This window comes from Coregonus lavaretus, assembly GCF_964263955.1.
Source record: "Coregonus lavaretus genome assembly, chromosome: 38".
In the NCBI taxonomy this organism is placed as follows: Eukaryota; Metazoa; Chordata; class Actinopteri; order Salmoniformes; family Salmonidae; genus Coregonus; species Coregonus lavaretus.
This window is the reverse complement of record NC_140025.1, coordinates 31,343,604-31,371,161: the sequence shown is the minus strand read 5'-3', so window position 1 is coordinate 31,371,161 and position 27,558 is coordinate 31,343,604. Positions and strand designations below refer to the sequence as shown.

Genomic DNA, 27,558 nt, shown 5'->3' with positions numbered 1-27,558 from the left:
TTAGAAGGGAACAATGAAAAAACGCAGTGGAACTGGCTTCGAGGTCCAGAGTTGAGTTTGAGGGGTATAGAGTATGGAAATGTACTATTGATAAAAATACATCGTAAGAATGAAATGTTCCCTTGTGTGATATCATAAAGTACTTCCAAGAGGTCTGGACCTTAAGAACTTAGCGGCCCAAATGATACTTACACTGCCGGGTTGCTAGTTCAAGCCCATAATGCTGTGTTATGATAGGGAGTTATCATCTGAGTGTGTTTTTGTATGTGTGTGCATGAAACGAATGTGTGTGTGTCTATACCTGTCTGTGTGCATGTTTACTTTTTTATTTTACATTTTAGTCCTTTAGCAGACGCTCCTATCCAGAGCGACTTACAATATTGAGTGCATATATTTTCATACTTTTTTGTCCTTTGTACTATGTGTGTGTGCATGACTCAACAAAATATGATCCCTTATTGAACATCCATGTTTACCTCTTACCTCCTCCCTACTGGTTAATCATTCATCATTAGCGTCTGGAGTACCAGGGAAAAGTGGGGAAAAGGTCAGGATTAAAGTCCACCTGATATTAGGTGAAGCCAGCAGGTCAGACATTCAGTCGGAGGTTGTTTAAGCCACGTACTACCCAGAGATGGCGATAGTTTTGGGGGCTTACACGTTGGGGCTGCTGGGGGTAAGCCTCTTCGTTTCAATGCTGACCTACGCCACCTACCAGCTACTCAGCAGTTATCTGTATAAATGGAGGGAGATGAAGCCCATACCAGAGATTGAAGGCACATACCCCCTCATAGGGAACGCACTGCAGTTCAAAGCCAACGCTGGAGGTGAGACAGGAGAGGTTATGAGAAAAAATAGGAAATGAGAAGGGTATTTTGAAGAGGTGGTACTTTTATCAGTTTAACATTTGGGTTCTAATCATGATGACTTAAATTATGCCAGCCTTTCCATAATATCTTTATTTAAGAAATACTTTTTAACATTAAAGAAATAAAATAAATCCATTGATTCAGAAGATTTGTGAATCAAATATCCCATTTGAACGGTGAATCACATTAATCTGTCCTAGAAATGAGACTGATGTCATTAACACAATATATTGTCTGCATTGTTGCTGCACTGAGATTCGTGTAAATGTGACATAGTCTTCACAATCCATGCGCCACATCACAACAAAAATTATCATGCTACACATTAGCAACTTCTTCTGTGGTTTATCTACTTCCGTTCCTGATACCGCACGCCAAAGCAATGCACAAGTTGGAAAAAATCCAATACATGTGACACTGCACGTAGTGCCAGGCACCACATCCTAGTCCGGCAGATGAGTCGCAGCGGTGTGAATTTGCCTCCCATTGGATTTAATGGACTTCCGCCGGAACATATACAGTTTGATGCAACCGGTGTGCACGAGGCTTTAAGCCTCATTCATATTACATCTGAGCAGTCCATTGTGTTGCGCCGGATGTCATTCATTTCAATGGGGACAGTCCGCAATGGAGTGGTATCACAGTGGCATCTCAGTGCCCCCTTGAGGTTGAAGCTTCTGTTGCTAAACGGATTCCGCATACATAATTTTTTGCTGAACTTTGCGTTGTCTTTAGTGAAGCCAGAGTCTGTTAATAGAACAGGAAATTACCAAAGCACAGAAGACTATGAAAATATATGGTTTTCGGTGATGCTAGCTAGCTGATCTGTACACTAGCTTGACTTGCTAGAAGTTAGAGAAACAAGTTGAGAAAAAGTAGCTTGACGAAACATGTTTTACTATCACCTGAAACAATATGTTTATCCTGTCTTGAATGAAAATATCTTATTTTGAAATCTCCCAAAATAAATGCGGTCTCTGACGAGAGACTAGCCTCTCCTCCATCTTGTCTTGCGTTGTGAAACCCTATGCTTTCCATCCAGTAGCGGACCAAGATTGCGTGATGATGAAGTATGGAGTAATGAAACACGTCACAATGTGTACGGGGCATTAGACCATGTGACTGTAAAATACTTTAGAGGGCCCCAGTTTACGGCCAAGGAATGGGCGACCAACAGTTAAAACTATTGTACTAAGTTTTTTCTTCTATAACTTCATAAAGAGGAAGCATCGATCTAGATTCTAGAGAATTATGAATGTGCAAGGCAGCATTGTAAATAACATCCAAATGGTTTCTATCCAAATGAAACATCACAAATGTTTAAATATTTGTCAATATATGCGCGTGTGCTTATTCAGGTGTGTGCATGACAAAAATATTGTCCCTTAATAAACATACATGTTTACATCCCCCTCCTATTGGTTAATCATTCATCATAACTAGTGGCTGGAATTACAGTAGTTTAGGGAGGGGATCTTGAAAAGCACTCACTCATTCATTCATTGTCATTCATTGATCTTCCAATCTACCCACATACTGTATGTAGTCATCAGATAGTCAGAAGCTTGAACTAGTGAATGACTTCAGAGAGTTCTCTTTCTTTGGTTTCAGATTTCTTCCGTCAAGTCATTGGCTACACAGAGCAGTTCAGGGATTCCCCACTGTTAAAGATTTGGATCGGACCAGTACCCATCCTCCTTCTGTTCCATGCAGAAACCATTGAGGTAGGCGTATTAATCAAAGAATTGATTTGCATCAACTTGATGCATAACACTTGTATGTTTTGCAAAGTGTTTAAATAAGGTGAAACATACAAGTTGGTGTTACACTTTTTTTGAAACCTCAACATTTCTGCCTACTGAACACTCTGGAGATTGAAATCTACTCTTCATATAAAGTAGTAATTCCACCACATACTGGTAGCCTGACAATCAAGATATGGTAACTGCTATCAAAGCCCATTATGCTGCTTTGGGTACAAGTGTGCCAAAGCAAACACACTGTATTGAATACTAGAGGAAGAGTCAAATTTTCCATAAAAACATTATTTACTAAAGCAAAAAAATTAACTTTGCTTTAAAAAAGTTAGGGTTTTACGTATGATATATATTTGCTGGTAACTGTCTGTTTGTTGATGATGCCATGCCAATGACCAACGTTCCCTCTGTGAAAAATAAATTAACTATATTGTGTTCTATTTTCTATTCTATTCTATTTGATTGTCTATTTGATTCTATTTATTCTGTTTTATTCTATAGACAGTTTTGAACAACCCTGTTCATATGGACAAAGCCTATGCTTACAAGTTCCTGCAACCTTGGCTCGGCACTGGTCTACTAACCAGGTGGGTGTCCCAAAACAGATCACATTCGAGAAAGATCAAACGTATATGCATTTGAGACTACAGAAAATATGTATTATAAAACAAGATAGGAACATAATTCTTAGATAAGCCTTCGATCATTGTTGGGGAAATAACAATACATTCTGAGAAACGTCAATACTTTCCAATATTTTCTGAACTCCGTCTCACTCTGTATCACTTACTCTGCATCTCCCTCTCTCTGCTTCCCTTCCTTTTCTATCTGTCTGATTCTCTTTCTTTGCCACCCTCCCTCTGTCTCTCTCTTCCTCTATTTCTCCCCCCTCCCTCTGTTCCCCACCTCCCTCTCCCCAGCACGGGGAACAAGTGGCGGCGGCGGCGGAAGTTGCTCACCCCCACCTTCCACTTCTCCATCCTGACGGAGTTCCTGGAGGTGATGAACGAGCAGGCCGAGGTGCTGGTGGAGAAGCTGGACAAGGTGGCAGGCAAGGGCCCCTTCAACTGCTTCAACCACGTCACCCTCTGTGCCCTCGACATCATCTGTGGTGGGTCTGGATGTGGGGTGATTCTAGCGGGTCCAAAGGCTCAATGGGTTAAAAAGATTTCACATTCTTGTGGCCATTTCAAGTCAACTAAAAGATCTATCAAAATTGCAACCAATCTTGCAATAAATATCTCTGTATATGATTTTCCTTTCAGAGACTGCAATGGGGAAGAAAATCTACGCTCAGAGTAACTATGACTCAGAGTATGTCCAATGTGTGTACAAGTGAGTGCCTCGTCCTGAATGCAACAGACAGATGTTGTCATGCCCAGTGTTGTTTTGAAGTAGAGGGTATCGACGGCCGACCATTGCTCACTGTCCCTGCATCTCTCTCTCTCTCTCAGTTTCCCCCTCCTTCTCTCCTTCTGTCTGCACTGTTGGTAGTTGGTTGCAAGTAGTAGCTGTCTTGTACCACGCATGTTGTTAAACTCTGTAAATGCTACAAATAAACAGACTTTTGGGGACAATATTCATTGCAAGAAAATGTAATGGAGCGGAATCAACTTGCATCAAATTAATATCATTTTCTCTCCCTCGCATCCCTCCTACTGTCCCCAGGATGAGTGACATCATCACACGGCGACAGAGGATGCCGTGGTTCTGGCCCGACTTTTTCTACAACTACTTTGGCGAGGGCTGGGAGCATAACAGGAGCCTCAAGGTCCTCCACTCGTTCACCTCCAATGTGAGTCATCAGTCAATCAATCAAAAAGGGGCTTTCAACTATTTAGCTGCACCCAGGGAAATAAGATGTCATCCATCAGCCCCCATCCATCCAGCCAAGGGCCTGTTCAGAACGATGGCCATTACAGAATGTTCAGATAGAAATGTATTGTGTAGAACATAAATGATTGTCTGTACGATAGAATAAGAAATCCCGTCAGCGCTATTCATTCTCTTTCTATCTGCAACGTTCAGAACGCATGATGTCAAGTGTTTTCACTGAATACACCCCAGGTGATCTACGAGAGGGCGGAGTACATTGCCTACATCGAGTCGGACAGCGAATCGGACCAGGGCATGAGGAAGAGGCGGGCCTTCCTGGACATGCTTCTGAAGACCACGGACGAGGAGGGCAACAAGCTCACCCACCAGGACATCCAGGAGGAAGTGGACACCTTCATGTTCAGGGTCAGAGGTCAAAACCTCTATCACTCCATGTAGAATGTATTACAGATTTATCATTGGTGTTATTTTTATTGCCCCCGTCTTGCAGGGTCATGACACTACAGCCGCAGCCATGAATTGGGCCATTCACCTGCTGGGCTCCCATCCAGAGGTGCAGAGGAAGGTTCAACAAGAGCTGCAGGAGGTGTTCGGTAATCCCCCCCTCTTTTCTAACCCTTTATTTTCTCAACCCTTTACTGCCTGGTGTTGCCGTATGGCAACATATCATTTCTCTTCACCTCTTGCTTCCCTGAATGAAAAATTATAAACACCATTGCTTTTTACAGAAGGGGGGGGGAGGGGGTGTAGACTAGCCAATTATGTGCTTAGGTAAAGTCACATAACATGCACCCACATGGAGCTCCCTTTCATAAATGCATTCCGCATTGTTCTCATAAAGCAATCATTTTTACATTTCCCCTTCAATGAAAAATGTAAACTCAATCTCATGTTAGTTAAGAGGTGATATTAAACATTACATCCAATTTCCCTAGAATTTGTTCTTGGGAAATTGATCAAATGCATTTGTTGGCAATCGGCAACACTGTGTGATAGTTGAACTGCAATTCAGTTGATAGGGGCCAGGCAAAAGACAGTGAAAATATAATTTTCAGATTTTTTGGCGTAATATTGATATATTTTTAGAAAGATAACATATATTTGTTATATACAGTGGGGGAAAAAAGTATTTAGTCAGCCACCAATTGTGCAAGTTCTCCCACTTAAAAAGATGAGAGAGGCCTGTAATTTTCATCATAGGTACACGTCAACTATGACAGACAAAATGAGAAAAAGAAATCCAGAAAATCACATTGTAGGATTTTTTATGAATTTATTTGCAAATTATGGTGGAAAATAAGTATTTGGTCACCTACAAACAAGCAAGATTTCTGGCTCTCACAGACCTGTAACTTCTTCTTTAAGAGGCTCCTCTGTCCTCCACTCATTACCTGTATTAATGGCACCTGTTTGAACTTGTTATCAGTATAAAAGACACCTGTCCACAACCTCAAACAGTCACACTCCAAACTCCACTATGGCCAAGACCAAAGAGCTGTCAAAGGACACCAGAAACAAAATTGTAGACCTGCACCAGGCTGGGAAGACTGAATCTGCAATAGGTAAGCAGCTTGGTTTGAAGAAATCAACTGTGGGAGCAATTATTAGGAAATGGAAGACATACAAGACCACTGATAATCTCCCTCGATCTGGGGCTCCACGCAAGATCTCACCCCGTGGGGTCAAAATGATCACAATAACGGTGAGCAAAAATCCCAGAACCACACGGGGGGACCTAGTGAATGACCTGCAGAGAGCTGGGACCGAAGTAGCAAAGCCTACCATCAGTAACACACTACGCCGCCAGGGACTCAAATCCTGCAGTGCCAGACGTGTCCCCCTGCTTAAGCCAGTACATGTCCAGGCCCGTCTGAAGTTTGCTAGAGTGCATTTGGATGATCCAGAAGAGGATTGGGAGAATGTCATATGGTCAGATGACACCAAAATATAACTTTTTGGTAAAAACTCAACTCGTCGTGTTTGGAGGACAAAGAATGCTGAGTTGCATCCAAAGAACACCATACCTACTGTGAAGCATGTTGGTGGAAACATCATGCTTTGGGGCTGTTTTTCTGTAAATCGACCAGGACTACTAATCCGTGTAAAGGAAAGAATGAATGGGGCCATGTATCGTGAGATTTTGAGTGAAAACCTCCTTCCATCAGCAAGGGCATTGAAGATGAAACGTGGCTGGGTCTTTCAGCATGACAATGATCCCAAACACACCGCCCGGGCAACGAAGGAGTGGCTTCGTAAGAAGCATTTCAAGGTCCTGGAGTGGCCTAGCCAGTCTCCAGATCTCAACCCCATAGAACATCTTTGGAGGGAATTGAAAGTCCGTGTTGCCCAGCGACAGCCCCAAAACATCACTGCTCTAGAGGAGATCTGCATGGAGGAATGGGCCAAAATACCAGCAACAGTGTGTGAAAACCTTGTGAAGACTTACAGAAAACATTTGACCTGTGTGGCAGGTAGCTTAGTGGTTAAGAGCATTGTGCCAGTAACCGAAAGGTCGCTGGTTCTAATCCCCGAGCAGACTAGGTGAAAAATCTGTCGATGTGCCCTTGAGCAAGGCACTTAACCCTAATTGCTCCTGTAAGTCGCTCTGGATAAGAGTGTCTGGTAAATGTAATATAACAAAGTATTGAGAAACTTTTGTTATTGACCAAATACTTATTTTCCACCATAATTTGCAAATAAATTCATAAAAAATCCTACAATGTGATTTTCTGGAGAAAAAAGTCTCATTTTGTCTGTCATAGTTGACGTGTACCTATGATGAAAATTACAGGCCTCTCTCATCTTTTTAAGTGGGAGAACTTGCACAATTGGTGGCTGACTAAATACTTTTTTCCCCACTGTATGCGTGGATTAAAAAAATTATAATCTTATTTATTTAAAAATATAAGATGGCCAGAGTAAATTATGCAGATAGTATGAAGGAATAAAAACAATCAAATTATAATTCAAACACCTCATTTATATATATATATAGAAAACACTGTTTTAAATGTTATTAATAGTTGCATATTGTTACCGTTGTCTCATAGTGTTGCCATACGGCAACAAATCAAAAAGTTAGTTAGTTAAAAAAACGAATCCAATATTTTATTGCATGGTTGTATCATAATGCATGCTGTAGAGTCAAACTCATTCCATGGAAGGCCTAGTTTCTGCAGGTTTTAGTTTTTTCCTTTCAAAGGAGCTAGAAACACAAGCATTTTGCTACACCCGCAATAACATCTGCTAAATATGTGTATGTGACCAATAAAATGTGATTTGATTTAGACAACCAGGTATGGGGAGATCCTCATCAATGAAGTACAAGGGAGGAGTGAAAACCCACAGCCACTCGGCCCTCCATGGAATGAGTTTGACACCTGTGTTAAAGTATTTTATTGCACTTGATTTAGACAATGGAGACTGGTAAGTGGGAGAGACAGTCCGACAGAAGGAGAAGCTGCTGGGATTGAACCCTGGTCTCGGAAGCGTATTTAGAGCAGCTGGACACATTACCGCTAGACCATGTGCTCTGCAGGAGGTACTTGGTAATTCTAACCACTAGACCATGTGCTCTGCAGGAGGTGTTTGGTGATTCTAACCACTAGACCATGTGCTCTGCAGGAGGTGTTTGGTGATTCTAACCAGTAGACCATGTGCTCTGCAGGAGGTGTTTGGTGATTCTAATCCCATAGTCTCCCGTCACTATCCGTGACAAGTATCTCTATGACAGTAGATGCAGGTTTGGTTTAGTTACTGTGTTTGATGACAGACGAACATCACATCCATTCCTGTATCTCCATTCATAGATGTGTCCGATTGCCCCATCACTACAGAACATTTATAATGGGATGTAACATGCATTCTTGTACCCCTGTGCTCAGGTGTGTCCGACCGGCCAGTAAACACAGAGGATCTGAAGAAGCTGCGCTACCTAGAATGTGTCATCAAAGAGTCCCTGCGCCTGTTCCCCTCTGTCCCCTTCTTTGCCCGCAGCATCGGTGAAGACTGCCACATCAGTGAGTGACATTCATTTTTTAGGGGGTAGATCAGCTTTAATATTGCAGATAGATTGTAACTTTCATCAATGTTATTGTCTGCATCACTTCCAATCCCCCATATTCCCCCCCCACAAATATATATATATATATATATATATACAGTGGGGAAAAAAACTATTTAGTCAGCCACCAATTGTGCAAGTTCTCCCACTTAAAAAGATGAGAGAGGCCTGTACTTTTCATCATAGGTACACGTCAACTATGACAGACAAAATGAGGGAAAAAATTCCAGAAAATCACATTGTAGGATTTTTAATGAATTTATTTGCAAATTATGGTGGAAAATAAGTATTTGGTCAATAACAAAAGTTTCTCAATACTTTGTTATATACCCTTTGTTGGCAATGACACAGGTCAAACGTTTTCTGTAAGTCTTCACAAGGTTTTCACACACTGTTGCTGGTATTTTGGCCCATTCCTCCATGCAGATCTCCTCTAGAGCAGTGATGTTTTGGGGCTGTCGCTGGGCAACACGGACTTTCAACTCCCTCCAAAGATTTTCTATGGGGTTGAGATCTGGAGACTGGCTAGGCTACTCCAGGACCTTGAAATGCTTCTTACGAAGCCACTCCTTCGTTGCCCGGGCGGTGTGTTTGGGATCATTGTCATGCTGAAAGACCCAGCCACGTTTCATCTTCAATGCCCTTGCTGATGGAAGGAGGTTTTCACTCAAAATCTCACGATACATGGCCCCATTCATTCTTTCCTTTACACGGATCAGTCGTCCTGGTCCCTTTGCAAAAAAACAGCCCCAAAGCATGATGTTTCCACCCCCATGCTTCACAGTAGGTATGGTGTTCTTTGGATGCAACTCAGTATTCTTTGTCCTCCAAACACTACGAGTTGAGTTTTTACCAAAAAGTTATATTTTGGTTTCATCTGACCATATGACATTCTCCCAATCCTCTTCTGGATCATCCAAATGCACTCTAGCAAACTTCAGACGGGCCTGGACATGTACTGGCTTAAGCAGGGGGACACGTCTGGCACTGCAGGATTTGAGGCGTAGTGTGTTACTGATGGTAGGCTTTGATACTTTGGTCCCAGCTCTCTGCAGGTCATTCACTAGGTCCCCCCGTGTGGTTCTGGGATTTTTGCTCACCGTTCTTCTGATCATTTTGACCCCACGGGGTGAGATCTTGCGTGGAGCCCCAGATCGAGGGAGATTATCAGTGGTCTTGTATGTCTTCCATTTCCTAATAATTGCTCCCACAGTTGATTTCTTCAAACCAAGCTGCTTACCTATTACAGATTCAGTCTTCCCAGCCTGGTGCAGGTCTACAATTTTGTTTCTGGTGTCCTTTGACAGCTCTTTGGTCTTGGCCATAGTGGAGTTTGGAGTGTGACTGTTTGAGGTTGTGGACAGGTGTCTTTTATACTGATAACAAGTTCAAACAGGTGCCATTAATACAGATAACGAGTGGAGGACAGAGGAGCCTCTTAAAGAAGAAGTTACAGGTCTGTGAGAGCCAGAAATCTTGCTTGTTTTTAGGTGACCAAATACTTATTTTCCACCATAATTTGCAAATAAATTCATTAAAAATCCTACAATGTGATTTTCTGGAATTTTTTTCCTCAATTTGTCTGTCATAGTTGACGTGTACCTATGATGAAAATGACAGGCCTCTCTCATCTTTTTAAGTGGGAGAACTTGCACAATTGGTGGCTGACTAAATACTTTTTTCCCCCACTGTATATATATATATATATATATACACTGCTCAAAAAAATAAAGGGAACACTTAAACAACACAATGTAACTCGAAGTCAATCACACTTCCGTGAAATCAAACTGTCCAATTAGGAAGCAACACTGATTGACAATACATTTCACATGCTGTTGTGCAAATGGAATAGACAACAGGTGGAAATTATAGGCAATTAGCAAGACACCCCCAATAAAGGACTGGTTTTGCAGATGGTGACCACAGACCACTTCTCAGTTCCTATGCTTCCTGGCTGATGTTTTGGTCACTTTTGAATGCTGGCGGTGCTTTCACTCTAGTGGTAGCATGAGACGGAGTCTACAACCCACACAAGTGGCTCAGGTAGTGCAGCTCATCCAGAATGGCACATCAATGCGAGCTGTGGCAAGAAGGTTTACTGTGTCTGTCAGCGTAGTGTCCAGAGCATGGAAGCGCTACCAGGAGACAGGCCAGTACATCAGGAGACGTGGAGGAGGCCGTAGGAGGGCAACAACCCAGCAGCAGGACTGCTACCTCCGCCTTTGTGCAAGGAGGAGCAGGAGGAGCACTGCCAGAGCCCTGCAAAATGACCTCCAGCAGGCCACAAATGTGCATGTGTCTGATCAAACGGTCAGAAACAGACTCCATGAGGGTGGTATGAGGGCCCGACGTCCACAGGTGGGGGTTATGCTTACAGCCCAACACAGTGCAGGACGTTTGGCATTTGCCAGAGAACACCAAGATTGGCAAATTCGCCACTGGCGCCCTGTGCTCTTCACAGATGAAAGCAGGTTCACACTGAGCACGTGACAGAGTCTGGAGACGCCGTGGAGAACGTTCTGCTGCCTGCAACATCCTCCAGCATGACCGGTTTGGCGGTGGGTCAGTCATGGTGTGGGGTGGCATTTCTTTGGGGGGCCGCACAGCCCTCCATGTGCTCGCCAGAGGTAGCCTGACTGCCATTAGGTACCGAGATGAGATCCTCAGACCCCTTGTGAGACCATATGCTGGTGCGGTCCTGGGTTCCTCCTAATGCAAGACAATGCTAGACCTCATGTGGCTGGAGTGTGTCAGCAGTTCCTGCAAGAGGAAGGCATTGATGCTATGGACCGCCCGTTCCCCACACCTGAATCCAATTGAGCACATCTGGGACATCATGTCTCGCTCCAGGTGGTGGATGCTTTAGTCCTGGTCTGGGATAAGATCCCTCAGGAGACCATCCACCACCTCATCAGGAGCATGCCCAGGCGTTGTAGGGAGGTCATACAGGCACGTGGAGGCCACACACACTACTGAGCCTCATTTTGACTTGTTTTAAGGACATTACATCAAAGTTGGATCAGCCTGTAGTGTGGTTTTCCACTAAAATTTTGAGGGTGACTCCAAATCCAGACCTCCATGGGTTGATAAATTTGATTTTCATTGATAATTTTTGTGTGATTTTGTTGTCAGCACATTCAACTATGTAAAGAAAAACGTATTTAAAAAGATTATTTCATTCAATCAGATCTAGGATGTGTTATTTTAGTGTTCCCTTTATGTTTTTGAGCAGTATATATATATATATATATATATATATATATATATATATATATATATATATATTCATATACATGAATTACACATTCTTAACCATTAATGTTTATTTCAATCTGTCATTAATTCTCAAACTGATTTAAATTTACAGGATTAGGTATACACTACTTTTAATTAATACTAATTGATGTACATATTCACAATGGGTGGCCTGTGCCAAAATGGAAGTTGAACCTACAACCATGGTTTATCCAGCGTCTTTCCATTTCAGTCTTGTTTAGTTATTTTTTGTGGTTATGTGTTAATTCTTCACGTGTACATTTTGTGGACCTAATAACCTAACTTGTGTTTCACATTTTTGCACCTGTAGATGGTTTCAAAGTTCCCAAAGGTGCCAATGCCATCATATTGACCTACTCCCTCCACCGTGACCCGCGCCACTTCCCCCAGCCTGAAGAGTTTCGCCCTGAACGCTTCATGCCGGAAAACTGCGTTGGGAGACATCCTTACGCCTTCATCCCTTTCTCTGCTGGACTCCGCAACTGCATCGGTAAGAATAGGAAACGTTCAAGACATTTTACTAAGTAGCACCAACGTTTTAGAAAATTGGTAAATCAACATCATTCCATTTGAGATGAACGACACAAGATTTGTCACGTTGATTTGTAGAATATCACTCAGGCTATATTTTGTCAGCTTGAAACATAAAATGTTTACTACAGTGGGCCTCTAAACGTGTGTCCAATGAGGTTGTCATCCTCACATACTCTCGCTACTTTAATAATGGTTACAGATTAAGGTTGAAGACAATAAGGCATTTGAAATAGTGAAAACAAAATGGACGATTAAAAGTGTGTCCGATGAAGATGTCATCCTCACATGCTTTTGTTACATCCCCCAGGTCAGCGCTTTGCCATGATGGAGGAAAAGGTGATCCTGGCATCCATCTTCCGCTACTTCAATGTGGAGGCGTGTCAGAAGCGGGAAGACATCCGTCCACTAGGGGAGCTCATTCTTCGCCCCGAGAAGGGCATCTGGATCAAACTTGAGAAGAGGAAGCAGCAGCAGTAGATAATCTAGGGAACTGTTTGAACACACCATTCCTTCCTCCCTCCTTTGGGAGTAATCGCTGATCTAACACTAATTGATAGGTGAAAGTAAATAGTTCTAGCACATACTGTAGGATACATTCTTAAAGTATTTAAACAGGGACGAATAAAACCCTTAACGCCTACCCAGTAGGCTTACATTGCATTCGTGTTCTCTCGGTATTACAGGAAAATCTGAATCTTGAGACTGCGAAACTCGCAGAAAGTTATTTTAATTGTCATAAACAGGTTTCTGATATTCAAAATCGTTTGAGTTTCCAAATGAAAAATAGGAGTGGGAAACTTGGGGAACATTTATTTTCCCAACATTGACTTTAGATAGCTCTGGTTTTTTACTTGTGAGCAGTGGAGGCTGGTGGGAGGAGCTATAGGAGGACTGGCTCATTGTAATGGCTGGAATGGCATTATTGGAACGGAGTCAAACATGTGGTTTACATAGTTTGATGCCGTTCCATTGATTCTATCCCGGCCATTACAATGTGACCAACCTCCTATAGCTCCTCCCACCAGCCTCAACTGCTTCTCAGGTATGGACCATATGAACACATAATTATACCACCAATAATATCTACCCTATCCAATAACACTTTATCACAACTTTCATTTATAGGCCATTAATAGGTCATTATAAGGCATGTGTTAACTTGAATATGTGTTCCTACTTTAATATGGTCAAAATGTTCACCAACATCACAGCTGCGTGTTTCACTTGTTTTTCAAGCTCTTGGGATGGTATCTTCTCTAATAACAAAAATGGCTGGATGTATAATTTAATAAAATAGTATTCTTAGTTGTGTATTTATTTGTTACAATGGGGGTTTGAATTAATCGAACATAGCTGAACTATGCCACCTTTTTAATATCATAATGTCAGGTCCTCAAAGCTAAAGTCAGGGAAGGAGCATGGTAATGAACAGGCCAGATATTGTACAAAATCGGGTTTATTTACAATCAGAAAAGAAAATGGACACCAACTTTTTCTTGCAAACAGAAATGAGTCTGGGTAGACAAGCATAGACAATGGAAGAATGTTGTGAGTTGGAATCCCCTATAATTGCATTATAAATGCATTCCATGCATCTACAATCACATTTGCATTAAGCAGAGGCATTTTTAGGACTTCCACACATGGGGAATATAATATTTCAGGTTCTGGAGAAAAAAATGCATTTTATATACGCATTTCTACATTATTTACATGATAGAAGACATTAGCAGAATCTTTTTTTATACCCCACACATTACAGAAATGAGTGGCTACTCTGACAGTGAAAACTCTGAGAGCAATAAAAACAACCTGGTCTTGAATGCAAACCAATAGCCCAGGCCAATGAAGAGAAACACAGACTGTACAATATTAGGAGGAATATCTATAAATATATATCTATATCATTTTTGATAATTGATTTAATTTATCATGGAGTGCTGCAGCACCTCCAGCACCCCCACTTATGTAGACAAGGAAGAGTCTGGGTAAATCCAAAACCCAGGATAGAGGGGCTCAGTGAATGTGGTGTAGAATGTGTGAAGGTGTTTCTGTTTACCAAAAGACACACTATAGCAGGACAAAGTACCAGCTGGCCAGTCAAGATACACACCAATTCTGTGCGTAACAGGGCCACGGAAGAATGTGATATTGGGTCCCGCATTGTTAAAGTAATAGTAACCTTCACCAGCGCAGTTCAAACTCCAGGACTTGGTATTTTGTCCAATCCAACTGTCAGACCCCCATCCCATCCGAGTCATTCCTTTGTAAGTCACTCCAATGTCAGGCTCTCCACCATCCCATACCACCTCCCAGTAATATCGAGATCCAGATAAGCCTTCTCTACAGAGAACTTGGGGATGCCATTGAAATCTGTCTCGATGGTCTTCATAATGCTGCTCTTTGTCCACCCGTGTCACCTTCCTGTTCTCCTCAGAGAGTAACAGGTGTGTGTTTGCTGTATTTGGGTCCATGGTGAGCTGACAGGCATCTGTAGACAAAGGGGATACATTGTCATACTCATTATCTCTAGCCCCCTACCAGTATATACAGTTGAAGTCGGAAGTTTACATACACCTTAGCCAAATACATTTAAACTAAAAAAATCCCTGTCTTAGGTCAGTTAGGATCACCACTTTATTTTAAGAATGTGAAATGTCAGAATAATAGTAGAGAGAATGATTTATTTCAGCTTTTATTTCTTTCATCACATTCCCAGTGGGTCAGAAGTTTACATACACTCAATTAGTATTTGGTAGCATTGCCTTTAAATTGTTTAACTTGGGTCAAACGTTTTGGGTAGCCTTCCACAAGCTTCCCACAATAAGTTGGGTGAATTTTGGCCCATTCCTCCTGACAGAGCTGATGTAACTGAATCAGGTTTGTAGGCCTCCTTGCTCGCACACGCTTTTTCAGTTCTGCCCACAAATGTTCTATAGGATTGAGGTCAGGGCTTTGTGATGGCCACTCCAATACCTTGACTTTGTTGTCCTTAAGCCAATTTGCCACAACTTTGGAAGTATGCTTGGGGTCATTGTCCATTTGGAAAACCCATTTGCGACCAAGCTTTAACTTCCTGACTGATGTCTTGAGATGTTGCTTCAATATATCCACAGCTTCTAAAGCCATGACATCATTTTCTGGAATTTTCCAAACTGTTTAAAGGCACAGTCAAATTCTGACCCACTGGAATTGTGATACAGTGAATTCTAAGTGAAATAATCTGTCTGTAAACAATTGTTGGAAAAACGACTTGTGTCATGCACAAAGTAGATGTCCTAACTGACTTGCCAAAACTATAGTTTGTTAACAAGAAATTTGTGGAGTGGTTGAAAAACGAGTTTTAATGACTCCAACCTAAGTGTTTGTAAACTTCCGACTTCAACTGTAAGTGAAACCAGTAACTTTCTATGTTCTGTAGTCAAAAATAAGAGAATTACTCTCAATGATGTAATCAGGAGTACAAAAAAACAGTGATTAATTTTTTGCAGTGACATGGAGAGCAGGCAGACACCCTCCTACTGGCTGGAAACTTGGTGTAGTTTTTGACAATCAGTTTTTTTATTACCGACGATGACATCATCAAGAGTTATTTTTTACTACAGCACACACAAAAGAAAATCGCAGTTTTAACATACAGCAGGACCTCGGAGATACGAACACGTCGTGAATAGAGGTCGTTCTAAATCCTGAAATGTTGGTACATTTTAAAAACACTCTTCGGGTTTGAGGTAAATCCAAAACCAGAGTTCTTTGAGGTTCTACTGCATGTAGACACTGGTATGGTTAAAGGGGCAATCTGCAGTTGCTACATACATTTTTGGACTTTTAAATTAACGATATACACTGAGCATACAAAACATTAAGAACACCTGCTCTTTCCATAACATAGCTTTCACCTGGATTCACCTAGTCAGTCTATGATCCCTTATTGATGTCACTTGTTAAATCCACTTCAATAGGTGTAGATGAAGGGGAGGAGACAGTTTAAAGAAGGACTTTTAAGCCAATTGAGAAATGGATTGTTTATCTGTGTCAACTCAATATTAGGAAAGTGTTAATGTTTGGTATACTCAGTGTATATTATATACCCATTGATTCTTGAATAATATAACTTATAAATGCCTCATAAGCTTAGTTCAATGGTCGTACCCCATCAGAACCCAAAATATAAGCTTGTTTACTCCAATGTTTGTGAACAAAATAATTGTAAACGAACACTGTATAGCCTCAAAACATGTTTAAAACTATAATTTATATGTCATTGATTGTCAGTCCTTGCATCCATAGCTCTATGAATTTGAAGTGGTTACATTTCTCCAGCCCCATCCCTCAGCTGTTTACCAAAAACGGTGGTGGGGTGACCTTCACATTACCCCTTCAATTAAGATTTCTTACACTGATAAGACATTATGAATATGATATTAAAATTGTTAAAATTGTTAATTCAACCACAAAAATCAAAATCATATAAAATGTTATTTTGTAGGTACAAGTATGTATTCATTACTATGTCACTATATCTGTAGTTCTGAAGATGCAGTTGATTACAATTGAAGGGACTTACATTTTCTCAGCCCGGATACCAGCCTGCACTCTGCACCGTGATCCACACTGTAGTAAAAACAACAACAACACAGTTATTACGTAACAAGGAACACCCATGAATACTTATGATAGATAGAAAAGCTCCTCACACTACAAGGTGTTACAGTATGCATAATTTTTTCTTACTTCAGCTTCATCGGTTTGCATGTGGGATCCCCTTGACCAGCTGAAAGCAGTCGCCCTGCAGAGTCTCCTGGGTGATTATAGCTCAGGTCCAGCTCTCTCAGGTGGGAGGGGTTTGACCTCAGAGCTGAAGCCAGAGCAGCACAACCCTCCTCTGTGACTTCACAGCCAGACAGTCTAAAGAGGGAGAGACACAACAGATGTGTAGGTTGGGGTAATGATCTACCATGTGGCATCTACACTACACATCTGTCCATGACACAAACATTACCAGACTTTGACAGACAATAATGATCACAAAAATATTGTAAAGAATTTCTAATTCACAACATTGTTCTTCTTTAAACAGCTGTACTTACCCCAGCGTCTGTAATTCACAGTTTGGTTCCTTCAGTCCAGCACACAGCAGTGTAACACCGGAGTCCTGCAGATTGTTGTCTCTCAGCTCCAGTTGTTTCAGTTGTGAGTTGGATGCCCTCAGGACTGAGGCCAGATATGAACAGCAACCCTCTGTCAGACCACATTGACCCAGACTGCAGCATGGGTTCACAAGAGTATGTTAAGGATGCATCCATGACAATTACAGATACACACACACACACACACACACACACACACAGTGCATTCGGAGAGCATTCAGACCCTTCCCTTTTTCCACATTTTGTTAGGTTACAGCCTTATTCTAAAATGGATTAAATAAAAAAACGTTCCTCAATCTACACACAATATCCCATGATGACAAAGCAAAAACTGGATTTAGAAATATTTGAAAATTTATAAAATAAAAAACAAATACTGTATTTACATAAAGATTCAGACCCTTTGATATGAGACTAAAAATTCAGCTCAGGTGCATCCTGTTTCCATTGATCATCCTTAAAATGTTTCTACAACTTGATTGGAGTCTACCTGTGGTAAAATTAAATTAATTGGACATGATTTGGAAAGCCATGTTAGAGCAAAAACCAAGCCATGAGGTCGAAGGAATTGTCCGTAGAGCTCAGAGACAGTATTGTGTCAAGGCACAGATCTGGGGAAGGGTACCAAAACATTTCTGCAGCATTGAAGGTCCCCAAGAACACAGTGGCCTCCATCATTCTTAAATGGAAGAAGTTTGGAACCACCAAGACTCTTCCTAGATTTCGCCGCCCGGCCAAACTGAGCAATTGGGGGAGAAGGGCCTTGGTCAGGGAGGTGACCAAGAACCCAGTCAAGAACCCAGTGGTCACTCTGACAGAGCTCTAGAGTTCCTCTGTTGAGATGGGAGAACCTTCCAGAAGGACAACCATCTCTGCAGCACTCCACCAATCAGGCCTTTATGGTAGAGTGGGCAGACAGAAGCCACTCCTCAGTAAAAGGCACATGACAGCCCGCTTGCAGTTTGCCAAAAGGCACCTAGACTCTCAGACCATGAGAAACAAGATTCTCTGGTCTGATGAAACCAAGATTGAACTCTTTGGCACGAATGCCAAGCTTCACCAAATAGGGCCATCTTCGGTATACCACCCTGACCTTTTCAAAACACAACTGATTGGCTCAAATGCATTAAGAAGGAAAGGAATTCCACAAATTAACTTTTAACAAGGCACACCTGTTATTTGAAATACATTCCAGGTGACTACCTCATGAAGCTGGTTGAGAGAATGCCAAGAGTGTGCAAAGCTTTATCCAAGATGGCGTAGCAGTGCGGTCGCTTTTATTCATTGTCCTTGTGTAAATATCCCGTTTCTTTTTTTTTTGTCTATTTTGTATATATTTCTCAATTTTTACTTTTCATTCTTTAACTAAATATACTTTCCTGCAACCCGCCTCACCCAACGTGGAAAGGATTCTATTATTTCTTTATAACTTTCATCAAGAACCTTAAGCTGAAACTAGTGTAGCTGCAACTGAATGGCTACTTGCTATTAGTCACCGTTAGCATCTTCACCATTGTCCGTGGCCTACACTATCCACCAGCCAGCTCTAGCCTGGACAATTCGTCGGCCAGTCTGCACAGCGTGCTATCGACCCAGAGCTTATTGGACTTTCTGCCGGAATCACTGGACCCTAGCGCCGGATCATCGCAACCAGCTAGCTAGCTGCAACCTGTTGTTGGCTAATTACTAGTGTCACGGAATCTGCCGAGGCTGCTCCTCCTCCTTGTTCGGGCAGGCTTCGGCGGTCGCCGTCCCCGGAGTACTAGCTGCCACCGTTAGATGTTTCCTGGGTTGATTGCTTTTGTCTGTATGTTACACCTGTGTCCGTTTGTGTCTGATTATGTGTCCTATAAGTTGCCTGTTTTTAGTTGGTTAGGTTGTGTGTTGTTATTTCGCCTGTCCGTTTGTGCTGCGTGTTTTTCTATGTTTATTATTTTCTAGTTTACGCACAGTCTGCGTAATCGCTCGCCTCTATTTATTGTTGAGGCCGTTCTTTGTATTGTGCTTTGGTTTGCACTAGTAAACTTTGTTGGACTAAGCTTCGGTGTCCTGCGCCTGACTCCCGCACCACATTAACCTCAGCTACTGACAGAACAACACACCAAATCTATGGAGTCAGCAGGAGAAGCGGCGGCACCCAAGTCGCTGGAGGATCGGATCAGCGACCAAGACACCATGATCCGGCAACTTGGGGCCGCCATGAACGAGGTGTCCAACACTCTGCGCCGATTGGTTACGGGAGAGGTGCCCACGCCTTCGCACACCTTACCATCACCATCGGCCAGTCCTCCTCTCCCAGCACCGGAACCCAGTGTCATTCGGCTCTCGCTCCCGAGGGCATATGATGGTTCTGCAGCCGGGTGTCAGGGGTTCCTCCTGCAGGTGGAACTCTACCTGGCCACCATACACCCGGCGCCCTCGGGATACGAGAGCGTCTCCGCCCTCATCTCCTGTCTATCCGGCAAGGCGTTGGAGTGGGCCAACGCCGAATGGAGGGGAATAGACGCCGCCACCATCACCTACGCGGAGTTCTCCCGCCGCTTCAGGGCTGTGTTCGATCATCCACCTGAGGGGAAGGCGGCGGGGGAGCGTCTGTTCCACCTCCGACAGGGGAAGAGGAGTGCACAGGAGTTCGCCCTGGAGTTCCGGACTCTAGTGGCGGATGCGGGGTGGAATGAGAGGGCCCTCATCGACCATTACCGGTGTAGCCTACGAGAGGACGTTCGTCGTGAGCTGGCCTGCAGGGACACCAACCTATCCTTCGACCAGTTGGTGGACATTTCCATCCGTCTCGACACCCTGCTGGCTACCCGCGGACGTCCCGAGTGGGGGTCGTCCATTCCACCCTCCAGCACCTCCGAGCCGATTCCCATGGAGCTCGGGGGTGCTGGCGCTAGGGAGAGGAGGAGAGAGAACCCGAGGGGGGCCGTCCCCTGCACCAATTGTGGCCGTGGAGGACACACTGCGGCTAGGTGCTGGGGAGGGTCTCCTGGGAGAGGGGACAACAGGTCACGCACTGGGGAGTCATTTCAGGTGAGTAGGCGCCCCACTTACCCAGAGCTCTCTGTTGGTCACTTGTGTATACCTGTGAGATTTCCACAGGTGGCACCTCATTCCCAGCATAAGGCGCTAGTAGATTCAGGCGCAGCTGGGAACTTTGTTGATCGTGAATTTTGTTATAGGTTAGGAATTCCCCTTCGGCCGGTAGAAGCCCCCTTTCCTGTTCATGCCCTAGACAGCCGGCCGCTGGGGTCGAGGTTGATCAGAGAAGTCACAGCACCACTTAAGATGACGACGCAGGGGGGTCATGAGGAGATCATTCAGTTTTATCTGATCGACTCTCCTGCGTATCCCGTGGTGCTGGGGCTTCCCTGGTTAAGCGCCCATGATCCTACCATTGCGTGGCAACAGAGGGCTCTTATGGAGTGGTCTGCCCAGTGTGTAGGGAGATGTCTAGGTGTTTCCTTAGGGGCGACCTCGTGGAGAGTCCGAACCAAGTGCCCGCAATGCGCATTCCCCCTGAATATGAGGATTTAGCACTTGTGTTCAGCAAAACGAGGGCAACACGGCTACCACCTCATAGACAGGGGGATTGTGCGATAGATCTCCAAACAGGAGCGGCACTTCCGCGGAGCCGTGTGTATCCCCTGTCTCAAGAAGAGACAGCGGCTATGGAGACTTACATAGCCGAGTCCTTGGCACAGGGATACATACGGACCTCCACTTCCCCGGTTTCCTCGAGTTTCTTCTTTGTGAAGAAGAAGGACGGGGGTTTGCGCCCGTGTATTGATTACCGTAGTCTCAATCAGATCACGGTTAAGTACAGTTACCCTCTTCCTCTGATTGCGACTATGACGGAGTCATTACGCGGAGCGCGGTTCTTCACAAAGTTAGATCTCAGGAGCGCGTACAATCTGGTGCGCATTAGGGAGGGGGATGAATGGAAAACAGCATTTAGCACCACCTCGGGTCATTACGAGTATCTCGTCATGCCATACGGGTTAATGAATGCTCCCTCAGTCTTCCAATCCTTTGTTGACGAGATTTACCGGGACATGCATGGGCAGGGTGTGGTAGTATACATCGACGACATCCTAGTGTACTCTTCTACACGAGCCGAGCATGTAGCCCTGGTGCGCCGAGTGTTGAGGAGGCTGTTGGAGCATGACTTGTATGTCAAGGCAGAGAAATGCTTGTTTTTCCAGGAGTCCGTCTCCTTTTTGGGTTATCGATTGTCCGCGTCTGGTGTGAAGATAGAGGTTGACCGTGTGTCGGCCGTGCGTAAATGGCAAACTCCAACCACTGTAAAAGAGGTGCAGCAGTTTTTGGGTTTTGCTAATTACTACCGGAGGTTTATCCGGGGCTTTGGACAGGTGGCAGCTCCCATTACGTCCCTGCTAAAGGGGGGTCCGGTGTGTTTGCAGTGGTCAGCTGAGGCGGACAGGGCATTTGTTAAACTAAAGAACCTGTTCACTTCGGCTCCGGTGCTGGCGCATCCGGATCCCGCTTTACCTTTCCAGGTTGAGGTAGACGCGTCCGAGGCCGGTATTGGGGCAGTCCTGTCGCAACGGTCCGGCACGCCACCTAAACTCCACCCCTGTGCGTTCTATTCTAAGAAGCTCAGTTCGGCGGAGCGTAATTATGACGTAGGGGACAGGGAGCTGTTAGCTGTAGTCCAGGCCCTAAAGGTGTGGAGGCATTGGCTTGAGGGGGCTCAACACCCTTTCCTCATTCTGACTGACCACCGTAACCTGGAGTACATCCGGGCAGCTAGGAGACTAAACCCTCGTCAGGCTAGGTGGAACATGTTCCTAACCCGGTTTGTTTTTAAGATCACATACATCCCAGGGTCCCAGAACGGTAAGGCAGACGCCCTGTCCCGGCGGTATGACACAGAGGAGAGGTCCATTGAGCCTACTCCCATACTGCCGGAGTCTTGTCTGGTGGCTCCGGTGGTGTGGGAGGTAGATGCGGAGATCGAGCGGGCACTGCGTACCAACCCTACTCCCCCAGAGTGTCCTGTGGGGCGGACGTACGTTCCGCTCGAGGTTCGTGACCGCCTCATCTATTGGGCTCATACATCACCCTCCTCTGGACATCCAGGTATTGGCCGGACAGTGCACTGCCTTAGCGTGAAATACTGGTGGCCAACGTTAGCTAGGGATGTGAGGGTTTATGTCTCCTCCTGCTCGGTGTGCGCCCAGTGTAAGGCGCCTAGACATTTGCCCAGGGGAAAGTTACATCCCCTGCCCGTTCCACAACGACCATGGTCCCACCTCTCGGTGGACTTTGTGACAGACCTTCCCCCCTCCCAGGGGAATACCACTATTTTGGTCGTTGTGGATCGGTTTTCCAAGGCCTGTCGTCTCCTCCCAATGCCGGGTCTCCCTACTGCCCTACAGACCGCTGAGGCCCTATTTACCCACGTTTTCCGGCACTATGGGGTGCCCGAGGATATAGTGTCTGACCGAGGTCCCCAGTTCACCTCCATAGTCTGGGGGGCGTTCATGGAACGCTTGGGGGTCTCGGTGAGCCTTACCTCGGGTTACCACCCAGAGAGCAATGGGCAGGTTGAACGAGTCAACCAGGATGTGGGTAGGTTTCTGAGGTCCTATTGCCAGGGTCGGCCGGAGGAGTGGTCAAGGTATATCCCCTGGGCAGAGATGGCCCAGAACTCTCTCCGCCACTCCTCCACCAATCTAACACCTTTCCAGTGTGCTTTAGGGTATCAGCCGGTTCTGGCACCATAGCACGAGAGCCAGATCGAGGCTCCTGCGGTGGACGAATGGATTCGGCGCTCGGAGGAGACGTGGAACGCTGCTCATGTCCATCTGCAGCGGGCCACCCGTCGACAGAAGGCGAGCGCCGATCACCACTGCAGTGAGGGACCGGTGTACGCACCGGGAGATCGAGTCTGGCTCTCGACTCGAAACCTGCCCCTCCGCCTGCCCTGCCGGAAGCTGAATCGGGGGTTTGTGGGGCCCTTTAAAGTCCTGAGGAGATTGAACGAGGTGTGTTACAGGTTACAATTGCCTATTGATTATAAGAACATTAACCCCTCGTTCCATGTGTCTCTTCTCAGGCCGGTGGTAGCTGGTCCACTCCAAGAAGATGAGATAGGAGAGATCCCTCCGCCCCCATTGGACATCGAGGGGGCTCCGGCGTACAGGGTCCGGACCATCTTGGACTCGAGACGCCGGATGAGTGGTCTCCAGTATCTCGTGGAGTGGGATGGGTACGGTCCGGAGGAACGGTGCTGGGTGCCTAGGAGGGACATCCTAGATCCATCCCTCCTGACTGAGTTCCACCGTGGTCATCCCACGCGCCCGGGTCCGCGTCCTCCTGGCCGTCCCCGAGGCCGGGGTCGGCGCACGGCTGGAGCCGCACGTCAAGGGGGGGGTACTGTCAAGGAATCTGCCGAGGCTGCTCCTCCTCCTTGTTCGGGCAGGCTTCGGCGGTCGCCGTCCCCGGAGTACTAGCTGCCACCGTTAGATGTTTCCTGGGTTGATTGCTTTTGTTTGTATGTTACACCTGTGTCCGTTTGTGTCTGATTATGTGTCCTATAAGTTGCCTGTTTTTAGTTGGTTAGGTTGTGTGTTGTTATTTCGCCTGTCCGTTTGTGCTGCGTGTTTTTCTATGTTTATTATTTTCTAGTTTACGCACAGTCTGCGTAATCGCTCGCCTCTATTTATTGTTGAGGCCGTTCTTTGTATTGTGCTTTGGTTTGCATTAGTAAACTTTGTTGGACTAAGCTTCGGTGTCCTGCGCCTGACTCCCGCACCACATTAACCTCAGCTACTGACAACTAGGGGTGTAACGATTCGTTTTAACAACGATTCGATTTGTATCACGATTCGTGGTTGTCGATACGATTCAAGGACGATATTGGTTCATTTAGAACGATACGATCCGAAACGATTCAGTGACTTGAAATCGATTCAGTAACCTTTTAGCCAAAAATTCAACCAGTGTGACTGAAATAAATACCTGGATACTGGACAGTGCAGGTGAAGTTTCCTAGATTCCTGTTTCTTGTAAGGACCGCAATGGTGGCTTGATAATTTCTCGCTCGTCGGCTTCTTCTCTGTCGTCCGCCATGCTATGTTTTGTTGTCTTTGCGCCTTTGTGCTGCTGCTGGCGCGGGGCGATGACGTCACGGATAGGCAGACTGAATCGAGTAATGTTTAAAGCCTTTATCATTAAAAGTGCTAAGAAGAAACATCCATATAAAGTCTGACGTGCTTAAATCCAATGGGTTATTTCCTAGTATCGATACAATCGATTTATTACATTTTAAAACGATGTTAGATTGATATATGTTGTCCAAAAGGCCAACTCGCCGAGCACAGATCGATGTAGTTGGATCTTAGGAATATAAATCGATACATCGATGTAGTAGATGGATCGTTACACCCCTACTAATTACCATTGCCCTATAGCAAGCACCAGTTAGCCTTGAGCTAGCCTCAGGCCCATCTCCCGGCTATCTACCTCTCTGCCAACCGGACGGGACCTCCTAGTGTTGACACTGAGCCCCGCCGATCCAACACGACTGGTTTGCCGACGAAATCGTCTGATGTGGTTTCAACAGGCTTCCCGTTGCGACGACCACGAAGATCCATCTGCCAGCCCCGGCCCGCTAGCACACGCAAACTACAACTGTGCTCCCTGCTAGCTGTGCTGAAGCACCAATTTGAACTGCTCTCGGACTCACATATTGCTGTTCACTGGACCTTATGATCACTCAGCTGCACAGCTGATGCCTGCTGGACTGTTCCTTTACACGGTACCCTGTCCTGTTTATTCTGTTTAGCCTTAGCCCAAACGTTATCGCTATTACCAGTTGTTGTCTTAGCTCTCTCTAATAACACCTGTGACTGCTTTATGCCTCTCTCCCATGTCAATTATGCCTTGCCTATTGCTGTTTGGGTTAGTTCTTATTATACAATTTCACTGTAGAACCCCTAGTCCCTCTCAAACTGCCTCAAATAGTTCCTTTGTTCCACCCCCCATACACGCCGAGACCGGCTCAATCGGTGCCTCCAGTGATGCTATCTCTTTCATTGTTACCCAACGCTTAGGGTTACCTGAACTGTACTCATATCCTTCCATATCCTTTTCTGTACATAATGCCCTGAATCTTTTCTACAATGCCCGGAGAACTGCCCCCTTTATTCTATGTACCCAACGCACTAGAAGACCAGTTCTTAAAGCCTTTAGTCGTATCCTTATTCTAGTCCTCCTCTGTTCCTCTGGTGATGTAGAGGCTAACCCAGGCCCTGCAGCCCCCAGTATCACTCCTACTCCCCAGGAGCTATCATTTGTTGACTTCTGTAACAGTAAAAGTCTTGGTTTTCTGCACGTAAATATCAGAAGCCTCCTTCCTAAGTTTGAGTTATTCACTGCGTTAGCACACTCCGCCAACCCTGATGTTCTAGCAGTGTCTGAATCCTGGCCTAGGAAGGCCACCAAAAATTCTGAAATTTCCATCCCCAACTATAACATTTTCCGTCTAGATAGAACTGCCAAAGGGGGTGGAGTTGCAATCTACTGTAGAGATAGCCTGCAGAGCTCTATCACACTATCCAGGTCTGTGCCCAAACAGTTTGAGCTTCTACTTCTAAAAATCCACCTTTCCAGAAATAAATCTCTCACTGTTGCCACTTGCTACAGACCCCCCTCAGCCCCCAGCTGTGCCCTGGACACCATATGTGAAATGATTGCCCCCCATCTATCCTCAGAGTTCGTACTGCTTGGTGACCTAAATTGGGATATGCTTAACACCCCGGCCATCCTACAATCTAAACTAGATGCCCTCAATCTCACACAAATTATCAACGAACCTACCAGGTACAACCCTAAATCCGTAAACATGGGTACCCTCATAGATATCATCCTGACTAACTTACCCTCTAAATACACCTCCGCTGTCTTCAACCAGGATCTCAGCGATCACTGCCTTATTGCCTGCGTCCGTAACGGGTCCGCGGTCAAACGACCACACCTCATCTTTGTCAAACGCTCCCAAAAACACTTCAGCGAGCAGGCCTTCCTAATTGACCTGGCCCAGGTATCCTGGATGGATATAGATCTCATTCCGTCAGTAGAGGATGCCTGGTTGTTCTTTAAAAGTAATTTCCTCTCAATCTTAAATAAACATGCCCCATTCAAAAAATACAGAACTAAGAACAGATATAGCCCCTGGTTCTCCTCAGACTTGACTGCCCTTGACCAGCACAAAAACATCCTGTGGCGTACTGCATTAGCATCAAATAGCCCCCGCGATATGCAACTTTTCAGGGAAGTTAGGAACCAATATACACAAGCAGTTAGGAAAGCAAAGGCTAACTTTTTCAAACAGAAATTTGCATCCTGTAGCACGAACTCCAAAAAGTTTTGGGACACTGTAAAGTCCATGGAAAATAAGAGCACTTTCTCCCAGCTGCCCACTGCACTGAGGCTAGGAAACACTATCACCACCGATAAATCTACAATAATCGAGAATTTCAACAAACCTTTTGCTACGGCTGGCCATGCTTTCCACCTGGCTACCATTACCCCGGCCACCAGCTCTGCACCCTCCGCTGCAACTTGCCCATGCCCCCCCGCTTCTCCTTCACACAAATCCAGACAGCTGATTTTCTGAAAGAGCTGCAAAATCTGGACCCCTACAAATCATCTGGGCTAGACAATCTGGACCATTTCTTTCTAAAACTAGCCGCCGAAATTGTCGCAACCCCTATTACTAGCCTGTTCAACCTCTCTTTCGTAACGTCTGAGATCCCCAGAGATTGGAAAGCTGCCGCGGTCAACCCCCTCTTCAAAGGGGGTTACACTCTAGATCCAAACTGTTACAGACCCATATCCATCCTGCCCTGCCTTTCAAAAGTTTTTGAAAGCCAAGTCAACAAACAGATCACCGACCATTTCGAATCCCACCGTACCTTCTCCGCTATGCAATCCGGTTTCCGAGCTGGTCATGGGTGCACTTCAGCCACGCTCAAGGTCCTAAACGATATTATAACCGCGATCGATAATAGACAGTACTGTGCAGCCGTTTACATTGACCT

At 44.9% G+C, this 27,558-nt stretch overlaps 2 protein-coding genes across 2 annotated transcripts in view; one reads left to right on the top strand and one right to left on the bottom strand.

Moving 5' to 3' along the window:
* The first annotated feature begins 598 nt into the window (after positions 1 to 598).
* On the top strand, positions 599 to 13,643 carry LOC311112447 (cytochrome P450 4V2-like). The gene is made up of 11 exons (XM_084155581.1): positions 599 to 827; positions 2,481 to 2,593; positions 3,128 to 3,213; positions 3,547 to 3,737; positions 3,892 to 3,961; positions 4,295 to 4,421; positions 4,694 to 4,867; positions 4,953 to 5,055; positions 8,347 to 8,481; positions 12,115 to 12,294; positions 12,646 to 13,643. Exons 1-11 carry the CDS (start codon positions 635 to 637, stop codon positions 12,813 to 12,815), a joined length of 1,542 nt encoding a protein of 513 aa, XP_084011707.1. The 5' UTR covers positions 599 to 634; the 3' UTR covers positions 12,816 to 13,643.
* Positions 13,644 to 13,776: 133 nt separating this feature from the next.
* LOC311112446 (uncharacterized protein) overlaps positions 13,777 to 27,558 on the bottom strand; it is a 40,767-nt gene continuing 26,985 nt past the window's right edge. Inside the window, exons 11-14 of the mRNA XM_084155580.1 lie at positions 17,429 to 17,602; positions 17,073 to 17,246; positions 16,906 to 16,952; positions 13,777 to 14,829 (exon numbers count right to left, since the gene is read on the bottom strand). Of these exons, the coding sequence (XP_084011706.1) occupies positions 14,303 to 14,829; positions 16,906 to 16,952; positions 17,073 to 17,246; positions 17,429 to 17,602 (922 nt within the window). The 3' untranslated portion in view covers positions 13,777 to 14,302. The remainder of the gene's footprint in view (positions 14,830 to 16,905; positions 16,953 to 17,072; positions 17,247 to 17,428; positions 17,603 to 27,558) is intronic.